The sequence below is a fragment of the Rhincodon typus genome, chromosome 15 (assembly GCF_021869965.1).
Source record: "Rhincodon typus isolate 14 chromosome 15, sRhiTyp1.1, whole genome shotgun sequence".
In the NCBI taxonomy this organism is placed as follows: domain Eukaryota; kingdom Metazoa; phylum Chordata; class Chondrichthyes; order Orectolobiformes; family Rhincodontidae; genus Rhincodon; species Rhincodon typus.
In genome coordinates, this window is record NC_063346.1 from 45,117,897 (window position 1) to 45,130,708 (window position 12,812).

At 37.4% G+C, this 12,812-nt stretch overlaps 1 protein-coding gene across 1 annotated transcript in view; it reads right to left on the minus strand.

Annotated features, from left to right (window-relative positions):
* LOC109919602 (dynein axonemal heavy chain 5-like) overlaps positions 1-12,812 on the minus strand; it is a 251,683-nt gene that overhangs the window by 163,237 nt on the left and 75,634 nt on the right. The window contains exons 16-19 of the mRNA XM_048605989.1: positions 12,230-12,401; positions 7,264-7,409; positions 2,464-2,587; positions 298-528 (exon numbers count right to left, since the gene is read on the minus strand). Of these exons, the coding sequence (XP_048461946.1) occupies positions 298-528; positions 2,464-2,587; positions 7,264-7,409; positions 12,230-12,401 (673 nt within the window). The remainder of the gene's footprint in view (positions 1-297; positions 529-2,463; positions 2,588-7,263; positions 7,410-12,229; positions 12,402-12,812) is intronic.

Sequence of the window (12,812 nt, forward strand, 5' to 3'; positions counted from 1 at the left end):
ACTCTCTCCCTATTTATTTCAAAACCCCCTTCCCCTCCCCCTTTTCTGATGAAGGGTCTAGGCCCGAGACGTCAGCCTCTCTGCTCCTATGATGCTGCTTGGCCTGCTGTGTTCATCCAGCCCTTAATACTATGTTTTTCAATTTCCTAATTCAAGCTTCAATGTTCTAATTTTTGAATAAAAGAGTATTTAAGTGACCAAATCATTCATATTAAAGTACTTAATTATACATCATAAACTGAGCAGAACATACCCTCAGATATTAGCAAGCAAAATCTATGAATCTCAAAATCTTACCCTGATAACGAATCTTGTGTGAAGTACGTATACGTTTCCTTAGTGTTTCAAGGGCAGTGCGTATGACCTTAACTAGTGCATCTACATTTCGGTGGCTGAAGTGATTGAGCAATTCCTTTGCCTCTTGCTTCAGAAATCTGAGATCTTTTAATTTCTTCGATGTTGAGGTTGAACGAGTATCTAGAGAAATGGCCATTGAGGACTGGAGAAGTACTTCTGTTTCATTATTTTCTGTAATGAAAAATGAAATCTTGTAAATTCCTCCATGCAAATAGCTCATAACCTTGAAATTCAGCCACACAGCTCCCAATTCTTGTTGCAATCAGATTTCTTAGATTGGCATACAGCATCCAGCCTTAAGCTTTATCGATACTCGATACAATCACGGTCAATCTGTAACTCACTGCACCTGCCTTTGCCTCATATCCCTTAATACCTTTTATTATCAGTAACCTATCAATCTTAGTTTTAAAGCGAATAAATGTCCTGATTTCACTCCTGAAGAGCTTAACTCTAAGCTACATACACTAATCTTTGGATGCTGCAGTAACAACAGACATTGTTCTGTTGCTCTATGTGTTCTTTCTCACATTTGCCTGCAACTCTTGACTGAAACTTTAAATCTTTGACCGCAGTCCTTTATCACCAACTAATAGAAGTAGCTTTTCATTGTCCACTTTATCTAAACCTGTCATAATCATGCACACTACGTTTAATCTCCCCTTAATTTATTTTACTCCAAGAAATGAGCTTCTCCAATCTAACTTTGTACCTAAAATCTCTAATCACTGGAACCATAAAACCATAAGATATAGGAGCAGAATTAGGTCATTCAGCCTACTGACTCTGCCCCACTGTTTGACCATGGCTGATATGTTTCTCAAACCTATTCTTCTGCTTTTTCCATGTGACCCTTAATCCCCTTACTAATCAAACCCTGTATTAAATACACTCATAACTTGGCCCCTACAGACTTCTGCAGCAATGAGTTCCACAGATTCCTTTGGCTGAAGAAGTTCCTCCTCATCTCAGTTCTAAACGGTCATCCCTTTTCTTTGAGGCTGTGTCCTCGGGTCCTAGTGGAAACATCTTCTTCACGTCCACTCTATCCAGACCTTTCTTTATTCTGTAAATTTCAATGAGATCCCCCTCGTCCTTCTAAATTCCAAGTACAGACCCAGAGTCCTCAACTGCTCCTCATATGACAAGGTCGTCATTCCCAGCATGATTCCTGTAAACGTCCTCTGGACTTGCTCCAATGTCAGCACGTCCCTCCTTAGATACTGGATCCAAAACTGCTCACAAAACTCCAAATGCAGACTGATCAGAGCCTCAGCAGTATGTGCCTGCATTTGTAGAACACAGAGCATGGAACAGTACAGCACAGAAATAGCCTTTGGCCCACGAAGTTGCGCCGAACCTGTGTATTCAGGCAAAACTACGTTTTCAAGGACCTTCACATGCTTCCTAAACATTTAAATGCCAAACCAGACCTCAGTCTTTCTTCCAAGTGGCTTTGTATAGCTGCAGCATAACTTCTATCACCATGTATTCTAGCCCTCTTGATATTAAGGCCAACATTCTATTAGCATTTTTGAGGTTTATTTTTGAATCTGTCCATCATATTTTAATAATCTATACACATGGACCCCAAAGTGTGTTTGGACCTCTACTGCTTCTCATTTTCCACTAAGTACGCTGATTTATCTTTTAGGACCTTAAAGTGTAATCCTTTAATATTATAAAATTGTCATCTTTCCAAACATTCAATTTTTTAAAAAATATTGAATGATATAATTAAAACTTCTTTTATTATCTCTTAATTTTTTGCCGATATAATTACTTGCAAGGTTTGGTTCCCACATAAACAAAAAGTGACACAATGATACAATTTTAACTTCAAATTAATGAGTAACCATTTGAGAAATTTGGAAGTATTTCAAATCTGCTCCCTCCCAAAGCCAACATATTACCCAATGATGCAATGTATTAGCTAAGCTCAAAATCTTATTGTGATTCCCTGTTTTACATCCATCAGTAGAGAAAAGTGGAAAGCACGGACACCTGAATATATTTCATCACCTTTTGGTTTTGTATCTCAGCAACAGATTAACATTAATTCTTATTGAAGCAACATGTATGAGTCTCATTCCAGTCCTGTCATACCTTCTAAGTCATCATTTTCATCATCTGAATCCACATCAAGCAGCATGTTAATGAGTTCATTGGTTGCTACTTCTGCCAGCATACTCTTACTTTGCAATGACTGGGCTCCTTTGATGCACATGTCCTATTTAAAAATGGGTGCTAATTAAACATCAAGGTTTTCCAATTTTTTTCAAAATACATTTGCGTGTACAGTGTTGACTATATATAGCGAAAGAAATGAAAGATAAGACACACTAATTATCACAACATTGCATCAACAAAGTACCATTGTTACACGATATTTACTTAACTACACTAATTTTTCCTAAAACATCCTGAACTCTCCATTCCAACTACACTGGGCCACTTGTATATCCTCACTTCCTTCAGCACTATTCACAGATGAACATTCATTATCTCAAATTGTGTGAGGGAATTTGAGACAACATGAGGGATGAGAAATGTATGTGGAAGAAACTTTACCATTACAAATCTTCTTATGCGTCCCTGACATTTGTGGTCTGTCTTATGTACTCCCTTGTTTCCTACCATCTCTGTGACTTTTTGCGAATTATATTAATTTAGGCATCGCAGGCTCCCACTGAACCAGAACCATCAACAGACCAATAAAAGTGTTTTAGTGGTTGCGAGCAGCATTTGATTGGGCTTAAGTCTTTGATAAGCTTAGGATCCACTTGGTTTATTTAGGTGGTTTAAAATTAAAGGGAAGACTTGCAATTAAAAATGTCTGGTTTTGTGTTTGAGAGTCACCATAGTCTTAGCAAACGATAGGGCTGCTCTCTCAGTACAGACAGATGGCTGGAGGTGGTTTAATGTGAGGGCCACCATACCTCAGGTGAAGGGAGAGATTGAGAAGGAAAGTCCTTCATGGTAACTTCAGTTGGTGATGGGAAATGAATCCACACTATTGACACCATACTGCTTCACAATCCAACTATCCAGCCAATATCACCGAGGTCAGTGCTGATCTGAAATTACAAGCGCTGGTGGAGGCAGTCACAAACGCTTTGGAATATCCCTTACGTTAACGTGTTCAGCTTTTAAATAATGCACTTGTTGTTGCTTAAGGGCTGGAATTTAAGGTCTTGATAGAAGTGAGCACAAAGGCAGGTGGGTGCAGAATTTTGTTTCTGCAGTTGGCATGCCAGTTTCCAGGCCATTAACCACAGGTGAAATGGAGGACAGAGCATGGGGCAAGTAGCAAGAAGCCAATTACAGCTACCTAATGGCCTAATAAGACCTATTTTTAGAGGTCAAGTGGAATTTTCCCATCAACCTCCAGATAGCCAGAGGTGTCAGTGAACAGTCTGGCTTCCTAGCAGCTGCACCAGGGAGGATTTGAGCCAGTCTGACCTTATGGCCACACACCACCCTATGAGGGACACATTACGGCCTGACTGCTAACAACAATTTTATTTTAAAGTTAAAGAAGTTGGAGACAGGGCATCTCCATCACAGGACACTCCAGATATAGTCATGTCTCCCACCTTCAACTTTCCTGCCATACTTAGCCTTGTGGGAATTCAAGCTACTTTTGGTTAGGATACACTCAGTGTGTTCAGGCCCTGTAGACACAAATTCCTCCCAGGGTTACCAGAATAACACTCCCAAGGTTAAGGGGTTCCACAATAAAGCAGGCCCTTGCTACTCCAACTGTACACCAGGACTCCACAGAGATGTAATCAGAGGGAAAGAAAGAAGAAAATATTCAGAAGGCATGTAGGTGGCACGGGTGACACCTTTTTGTAAATTTTCTAATATATGTTCACTTTTCATTATCAGCTGTGAGTGAATATCTGTCCAACTGCAACAACAAAATTGAAAGTACACAGACTAGTCATTCTTAACGCTACATGGGGTTGTGTGGTCCAAGATGTAAAGTGAGCAGCTCCAGCACCATGTTCAGACATGAGATCTCAGGAAGTGCTTGCTATTTTAGAAACTGGTGTTAATCTTCCAGGCTGCAATACATAGTGTATCATAGCCTTTACTAGCATTTTGGACTCTGTGTAGTGGGTTAATTAATGCTTAAAGTTCACATAGAGCATGTAGTAGTCACAGGTGTCTTTCAGCTGTACTGTATCAGTGTCTCTGTAATTCTGTTGCCCTTTGAGGGATTTCACACCGCTCAAAATTGAAGCCTACTCCCTCAGAACGAATCACTTCCTCCGTCCTCTTCAAGTGTGGTGGCAGCCATTTTCAGCTGCATTGCTCACTTGTTCTTTACAACATGATGGAAGGAAACAACAGTCACAGGCTCAGTCTTTGACCTTTAATGAATGCCCAAATGTACACATTCCTTCTTAATAGCTCAACTCATCAACACATCAGCTTTGAACTTCACCACATTCCCATTTATCCTATCTATCTAAATAATTATCTCCCTGATTTACCCAACTGCAACCATATCGAGTCAACATGCCAGATATAATACTGCATTGTTCCCATGGATCTCAAGCAATGATGACTGTTGATGACCCCCTCCCGTGTTAGTGATTTCCCTTCAATGCTCAATCACTTGCGTCTTATATATTAAGTTGTCCCCCTTCATTATTGTTATCTTCTTTGTATCCAAGCACGCTGCTTCTAACTCTCATAATGGAGTTCCCCATCTTCCCTCCCACAGCGGTGGTCCCTCATAACCCCATCGTGCTTCAGTGGACAAACTTCCAGAATTAACTGCAACCCACTCCTTTGAGAGCTTTAGACAGACAGCCCTGAACAATGAACGACCAGATGCTTGGCTGCAATTTATACAGTTTATTTTCCAGAACTCCCTAGACTGCTTGCACTGGATTCACAGAGCTGACTGTGCCCTATTCATGGGACCGTAGGGATACAGATTCCAAGACCGCAACTACCAAGCACTCAGCTGACCATGACTAAATCCCTGCACTGATATCAGATGCTGCCCTGGACTTACTGTGCCAGGACCCCTTGACTGAAGAGCGTCACCCTTGACTTGACTAAGGACTACTCCTCTTAGACTTTGAGACATAGCCATTTGATTGAAGCATATGTAATGTGTTTTGGGTGCTTGTTCTTGCACACAAAGTGTCCTGGCTACAAGATTGCAATGAAAGGAATCGGTGTACTCCAAATGTAGCATTGAAGTATAGAACCACAGTCGAAGTGAATTGGAGATGTCCATGATCATACAGTGAGACTGGTACATATCAGATGTCAATGGCTGTGGATCGCAGGTGCGTGTAGCCGTAGTCCATGGAGTGTGCCCTGAAATGTTGGTGCCTGATATCCAAGATCGTAATCTAGAGGAACAAGCAGTGAAGTTCCAGGTAACTGCTTTGACTTTCATATGGGGAATTGTCACTATCTACTTTCTATCTGGCAGATAGGGACATGAAAAACTGCACATTAATGAGATGAGATTGAGAAGTTAATGCATGCAAATATGCTTCTCACTGCTCATTAGCAAGAATCTCATCTATCCATTCAACGCTTGGATGGAAAATGGAACAGTTTGCTTGTCATCAAGTAGCTTTTTCGTGGATGTCGCACACAATTTTCACAACTTTCTTGCCATGGTCCACAAGGTTCAGGGCTGGGAAGATTCCACCTAAAGTATCATCAGTGCTTTGTGTAAAAAAGCAACTTGCAACTGAAACCATAACCTGTTATATGAACCTGTGCTTGTATAAACAACCACATTCATTATGTTAATTGAGAGTCGTATTCTAAAGGTGTTGTACAATTTGCATATTTACCTTGTAACTTGTATGTTTTGTGCAATGCTTGGACATTAAATGATTTAAAATATTAAACCTTTAAGCCAATAAGGGAACATGGGCAGCTGAACGGGGGTACCCAATGAGTAAAGCTTGGGAACCTCTGGTTTATACTCATGGGTGGAATCCCTCTTAACTTGTTTCTTCTCCTGACTTGCTTGATGTCCTTGACAATATTTGTGGTTGCTTTTCCTAATATCTCCTTCTTTGGTTGAGTAACCTTTTTGTTTGATTCTACTCTTGTGAAGTGCTTTGAAATGATTTCTAATGTTAAAGGAATAACGTCAATTTTGACAAGTTTCTTGTCTTTATTAGCACCAGATCCCAATCAGGAGTGTATGAAATATTCCATATATTGTAGATTACTTAGCAGTATCTCTTGCTATGTAAATAAACAATGCAACAATTTTATGAGCAGTATGCTTTCTTAAACAGTCCCAACAAATGCTTAATGTGGTTTTTATAATGTTTTAGTTGGGGGGGAAAAAAGATTGGTCAGCATAAGGCAAGCTCTAATCTTAGAAAAGCTCAGAGAAAATCAGCTTGAGAAGGCAGAAAGAAATAATTCAATGTTTGAGTGATTCAGTGCCAAAATCAAATGAAATAGAAGAAATTCAGGGCCACTACACAGCGTCACAAAGCACATGAGCAAAGTTCTGTTACTTTATGCCAATGTCTACAATGAATTGCAACCATAAAACCATGGCCCAACCCTTTTGAAGGGAATAGTGATAAACAACAGGGAGTCCTGTTGATTTCTCACTTCAATTAATTTTATTTCCATAAGCACGCCAAGCAGTTTTGGAAAATTGTGAATTTCTTGACGCCAGTATAGAGAAACAGAAATAATATTATCCATTACACTGAAAAGTCAAATTCAGTTCCTCTAAGTGAGAAGTACATTCTATTAAGTCCTAACAAGATAGTGAATAAAGTGAGGTCCGGTTCGTTAATTTATCCTGGAATAGATATCATTACAATGTACACTAATCCAGTTCCACCTATGGGCTCCGTTTAAGATGACCCTGTACATAACAACACTCTGCTATACCTGTGTACGTTTTAAAAACTCCTCACATGACCATGGTGTCCTCTCAGGAAATTCACAAAGTGACGTGATACTTATATCCTGCAGGATCCGATCTATGCGATATTCAATAAGGTCATTTATTCTGCGAACCAGCAAATCAATTTCTCCTTCAGGACAGAAACATTGGAATAATTTAAATAAAGGATGAAAAGTTCACAATCATAAATTTAATCCAAAAATGATGAAGGGAGGAAGAACCATTTACAAATCCATTGGAATCTATGAACTCTTGAATTATTTGATATTGGATTAGTAGAACGCAACGGTTTCTACTGAATATATCTATCTTCATAATTGCAGAAATGTATGCTGTTCTAACAGAACAAACCAATTTATGTTCAAAAATACTGTTCACCTAGTTACATACAATAATACATTGTCCTTATAAAAGTGTTGCACAACATTTGCCCAAATTTTGCATTCAACAGTCAAGCAAAGTCACTTTCCTCAGTCCTCAAAGAATGCTACCCAAAAAAGACCTGGCAATTCATACTGAATTTCACCTTTCCCAATATTGTTATTCTGGCTTAATTTTGGAGAATCTCTGGCATCCAGCAAAAGTGATGCTATCACACAGGCTAAGCTATCAATCAGACAGAGAAATTCTCACAGATGGCAAAACAGGCAGTAAGAAGTATTAATTATTCTTCAGTTTTCAATTATGTTATGGGGAGAATATCAAGATCAGAACACATATATGGTAAACATTTAAATATCATCAAGAGAGGTTGTTTAGAAGTAAGTGTGACTCACAGAATCTTAGGATTGCAGAAAAGTTACAATGCAGAAGAAAGCATTTGGCCTGTCCTAGCCCTCTGAAGAAGCAATTCATCTCATGCTACTCTCTTGCATTTTCCCTGTGACCCTGCAGTTTCCCCTTTTCTGAAAATGATCCAATTCCTTCTGGAAGCTTCAATTGACCCTGCCTTCACCACATTCTCAGGCAATGTATTCCAGATTCTAACTATTCACTATGAAGAAAAAAATTCCTCATATTGCCGATGCTTCTTTGGCCAATCATTTTAAATCTTTGCTTTTTGGCACTTGATCCTTCCACTAATGGGAACAGTTTCTCCAACTTATTTACTCTAGACCCCTCAGGATTTTTAATAGCTCTTTCAAACATCGTCTTAATTTTACACAAGGCTGCAAATTTGGTATTAACAACGAAATAGAGGCTTATTACACAAAAGGAACAAAGAAAATAAATCAAGTTATCTAAATATATCACAGTTTGAAAGATTTCAAACACCAGCAAAACAAAATTACATCTAATCTGTAACAACATTGCTTTACAGTTAATCAAAATCCAGAGAAAATTTCCTTCCCTCTCAAATCTGAGAGTTGATTTAATTGCTTCTTTCCAGTATTGGTCGTGTGAGCTGTGAGGTCTCTTCTCCTGAGCACTCTCACAATTAACTTATAGAGTCAAAGAGTCATAGAGTTATACAGCATAGAAACAGACTCTTCAGTCCAACTAGTCCACACCGACCAGGTTCCCAAATTAAACTAATCACATCTGCCTGAATTTGGCCATATCCCCCTAAACCTTTCCTTTTCATGTACTTATACAAATGTCTTTTAAATGGTGTAACTGTGCCTGCATCCACCACTTCCTCTGGTAGTTCATTCCACACACAAACCACTCTGTGTAAAAAAGTTGTCCTTCATGTCAGTTTTAAAACTATATCCTTTCACCTTAAAAAAGTTTATGCCCCCTAGATTTGAACTCCCCCACCCTAAAGAAAATACCTTGCTATTCACCTTATTTATGCCCCTCCATTAAACACTCCTGGTCTGGACGTTTTCACAAACTACAACCCTAACACTTTGATAAATTATTCCCTTCACTACTCTGAACAAACTCCTTTTTCTGGGAGTAATTATTCTTACATCTGACTTCAGTCAAGTCTCTTTCAAACTGAACCAAAAGCTTTCCCCACCTCTAGATTTTTCTAAACTAAAGTCAATACTTGATTATTCTAAACACAAAAGCATGCCAAAATATTTCAATGTTTCCTTGTGCCCTCTCATAAAACTCCACAATATAAATAGACTTCCATTAACTTGCCAGGCATCTGCTGTCTTCCACATAGTAGTTTAAAATTACCATTCTGAAAAGAATGACCTAATTGATTATTAAATCCCTCCCAAAGATTAATTTATAAGTTTAAAGTCCAAACCCTAAGTATATATAAATGATGTTTCGTTCATCACAATCTGCATTTTTCCTACCAAATTAAAAATGTTTGTACTTCTCTGCCTTAAAGTTAACCTGCCACTTGTGATGTAAGGTGTGTGATTTATAAATATTTTAATATCATTGGGGTTTGAGTTTGGATTTTTAATTTGAACTAGTGACATATGGGTTTTCTCTGTGTTTGAAGGGGTTTAATGATTAACTTGTACATATTTCTGTAGCCACAGTGATTTCTTATGAAACAAAGTACATAGAATAGTATATCAGGCTTTCTTATGGAATATTTTGCATTTTTTTAAGGTTAAGGGGAAGAGAGAAACCTTTCAGTCTTAGTTTCAGTTTGGGGCAGCTCTGCAGAGTGCTTAGCTGAAGATATATGTGTAAAACAGTTACTCCTGAGAAATTTTAAAATTTGCATCCATGTAAGGAGTTTAGTAAAAAAGTGTTTGGTTGTGTTAAAATTCTGAAGGAATGATTTACCCCTGGGGATGTTTAAGCCCATGTATGAAGACTCTTAGAAGAAGCTATCAGATTCTACAGACTGGGAGTTGAAGTCACAGTTAGATTAAGTCTACAGAGGTGATGCAGAAAGAGATTATCTCTGATGTAAGTACTGAAAGGATGTATTTTTGGGATCCATCAAGGAGTATATTGTGAATCAGTAAAGGAGTATTTTGGGATCTGTAAAGGAGTACTTCGGGATTAATTGGATTATATTTTTACCATGCATTTGAAATATTTAAATTTTGGTTATATGCAAATAGTTTTGTTTATTTTGTTTTATCTTTATTTCTTTTGTGTATTAAACTTCTGTTTTATTGTTAAAACAATATCTGTAATGTTACATGCTTGTGTTTCAGTGAGAGACCACCTCGTTAAAATCAAAAAAAGAACAAAATATAATCTAACAAACCAGATTTCATTCTGGGATCTGACCTGTCCAATGAAAACATCTGCTGACATCATAACACACTTGTCCACTCATTCCATCAATTTGTCTATGTTCTTCTAAATTTCTACATTATCCACCGCTTGGTTCATAATATTTCCAAACATACTTTCATATCATCCACAATGTTTGAAATTGTACCCCATGCATTAAGGTTTAGGTAATTAATACACACCAGAAAGAGTACCATTCCATGGGACACTCCTACCTCCAGGACAATAAACAAGCTTTCACCGCTACTTTGTTTCCTGGCACTCAATCAATTTTATATATACGTTGCTACTATGTCACTTTTATTCCATGACCTCTAAATTTGCCCACAAGTCTGTTGTGCAGCATTTTATTAAATGTCTTTTGCAAGTTCATGCAGGCTATATCAACAGATTTACCCTCATCAACCTTCTCTGTTACCTTGTCAAAAAATGCAAGCATGTAAATTGAGCATTATCCATGCTGGCTTTCCTTTATGAAGTCACTTTTCCCAATGACTATTAATTTTGTCCTTAATTATTCTTTTGAAAAACTTTCTAATGCTGAGGTTAAGCTATCTGACTGCAATTGCTGGGCGTCCTTCCTTATACTTGGGTGCATGTTATCTGATCCTGGTGCTTGTCAACTTTAAGTACAGACAGTCTATCAAAAAGATTCCCAACATCAATTTTAAACCTGTAAAATATCTGAACTACTTCCTCTTTCACCATAATTCAGCAGCATACTCTGGTAAAGACAGATGTATAGTGCTCATCTAATACTACAACCTTACCCCTTGCATCCAGGCATAAATCTACTTCTTGATCATTAATTGGCTCAACTCTTCCTCTTATTACCTTTTAATTTTTATTTCTTTGTTCTTGGTTGGATATTTGCATCCTGCCTTGTGACTTCGGGATTTTTTTTATATTAACTAACAGTCTCTCCCCATAACTACTCTTGAATTCTCTTATTTGCTTCCTCAATTCCCTCTGGTCATTCTATATTTGGCCTGATTCTCATATGACCTATGCACCAAACATGAACACACTTTTTTTGCTTCATCTTAATATCTTTGTCTTTAAATCTTCCAAGGAGCATTGGATTGCTTTGTTCTACTTTTCTCTTCATGGAAATACATGTGTTTTTAAAGTGCAACAATTATAAATTTTCCTTTTTATTTTTAATTCTAATTTATCTGGACTAGATCCATTCTTACCCCGTTGAAGTTGATTTTTCCTGGTTAATTATCCCTACTCTGGATGCTGTGCATGCTTTCTATTAACATCTTGTTATAACTCATTCAAATAAAGCATAATTTTTTGAGGATCTTTACAGTGAACCGACAGCATAAAAAAAAAGTTCTTATTAAATCAAATGATTTCTAAGATTTCCATATCTAAGGTACTCAATAACGTACCCGATTTCTGTATTTAATTCTACACGCGCAGACTGCAGAAGTTCTTATCAATTTCACAAGAATAAGGACAGCAAATGCTACCAGTTTTGTTGTCATTGTAACTGCAGACTAAGTATTAAATGTGGTGAGAAACTCACTAGGAAAACTGTATAAATCTCAATAATTTATCAAATAGCTTGGAGTAATTTTGACTTTAAACTATAATGCAAATTATGCGATATCAATTTGCTGATAAACGCCTCTCCCACATTCCTTTTCTATCAATGCCAATGTGTTTATTTGGTGGCTAAGCCAATGTTACGCATATTGCACTATTTTCCAAAATCAAAATGGCCTTCCTCATGTTAAACGTGATGCAACACATATTGTTTGGAATAAAATTAATTACCTAATTTTGAATATACGTTATCCACAAACAAATCATTGTTTAATGATGTCCAATTAAGTGTTACAAGTCCTGGCTGAAAGGCTTCATCAATCTTGTGCACATGAGGTGCAATAAGGATCTCACAGATTGGCTTAATTCTTCCACGTAATCTGGAATTCTCTTCTAGCAATAGCTGGAAATAATCACAAAAACTATTAGGTTGCTTAACTCACTATTTAATTTTAACAAAAAAAAAGTCATTTGGTTTATAATTTCTTGATATAATCAGCTAAGCTTTTTGAGGGGCGTTACTGTTAAAACTATCCATTATACGTAATTGAGGCAATAAAAAATAAACAGCAGTAATTTCACTAACAGGTTTGAGTAATGTAATAAAACAGAAAGATTAAGCTGGAACTGTTTTGAAGTGTTAGACAAGGCAAAATCATTATCTAGAAATCATTCCTGTCTGTCTCTATACATGCTTGATCTATTTTTGTGCTTGTGCAAAATTTCAGTGCTGAAACATAGAATACGTTGCTTCTGTTATACAGTGTCAGCATTGTTGTATTCTAATAGGGTCTAGCAATGTTGATTAAGACTA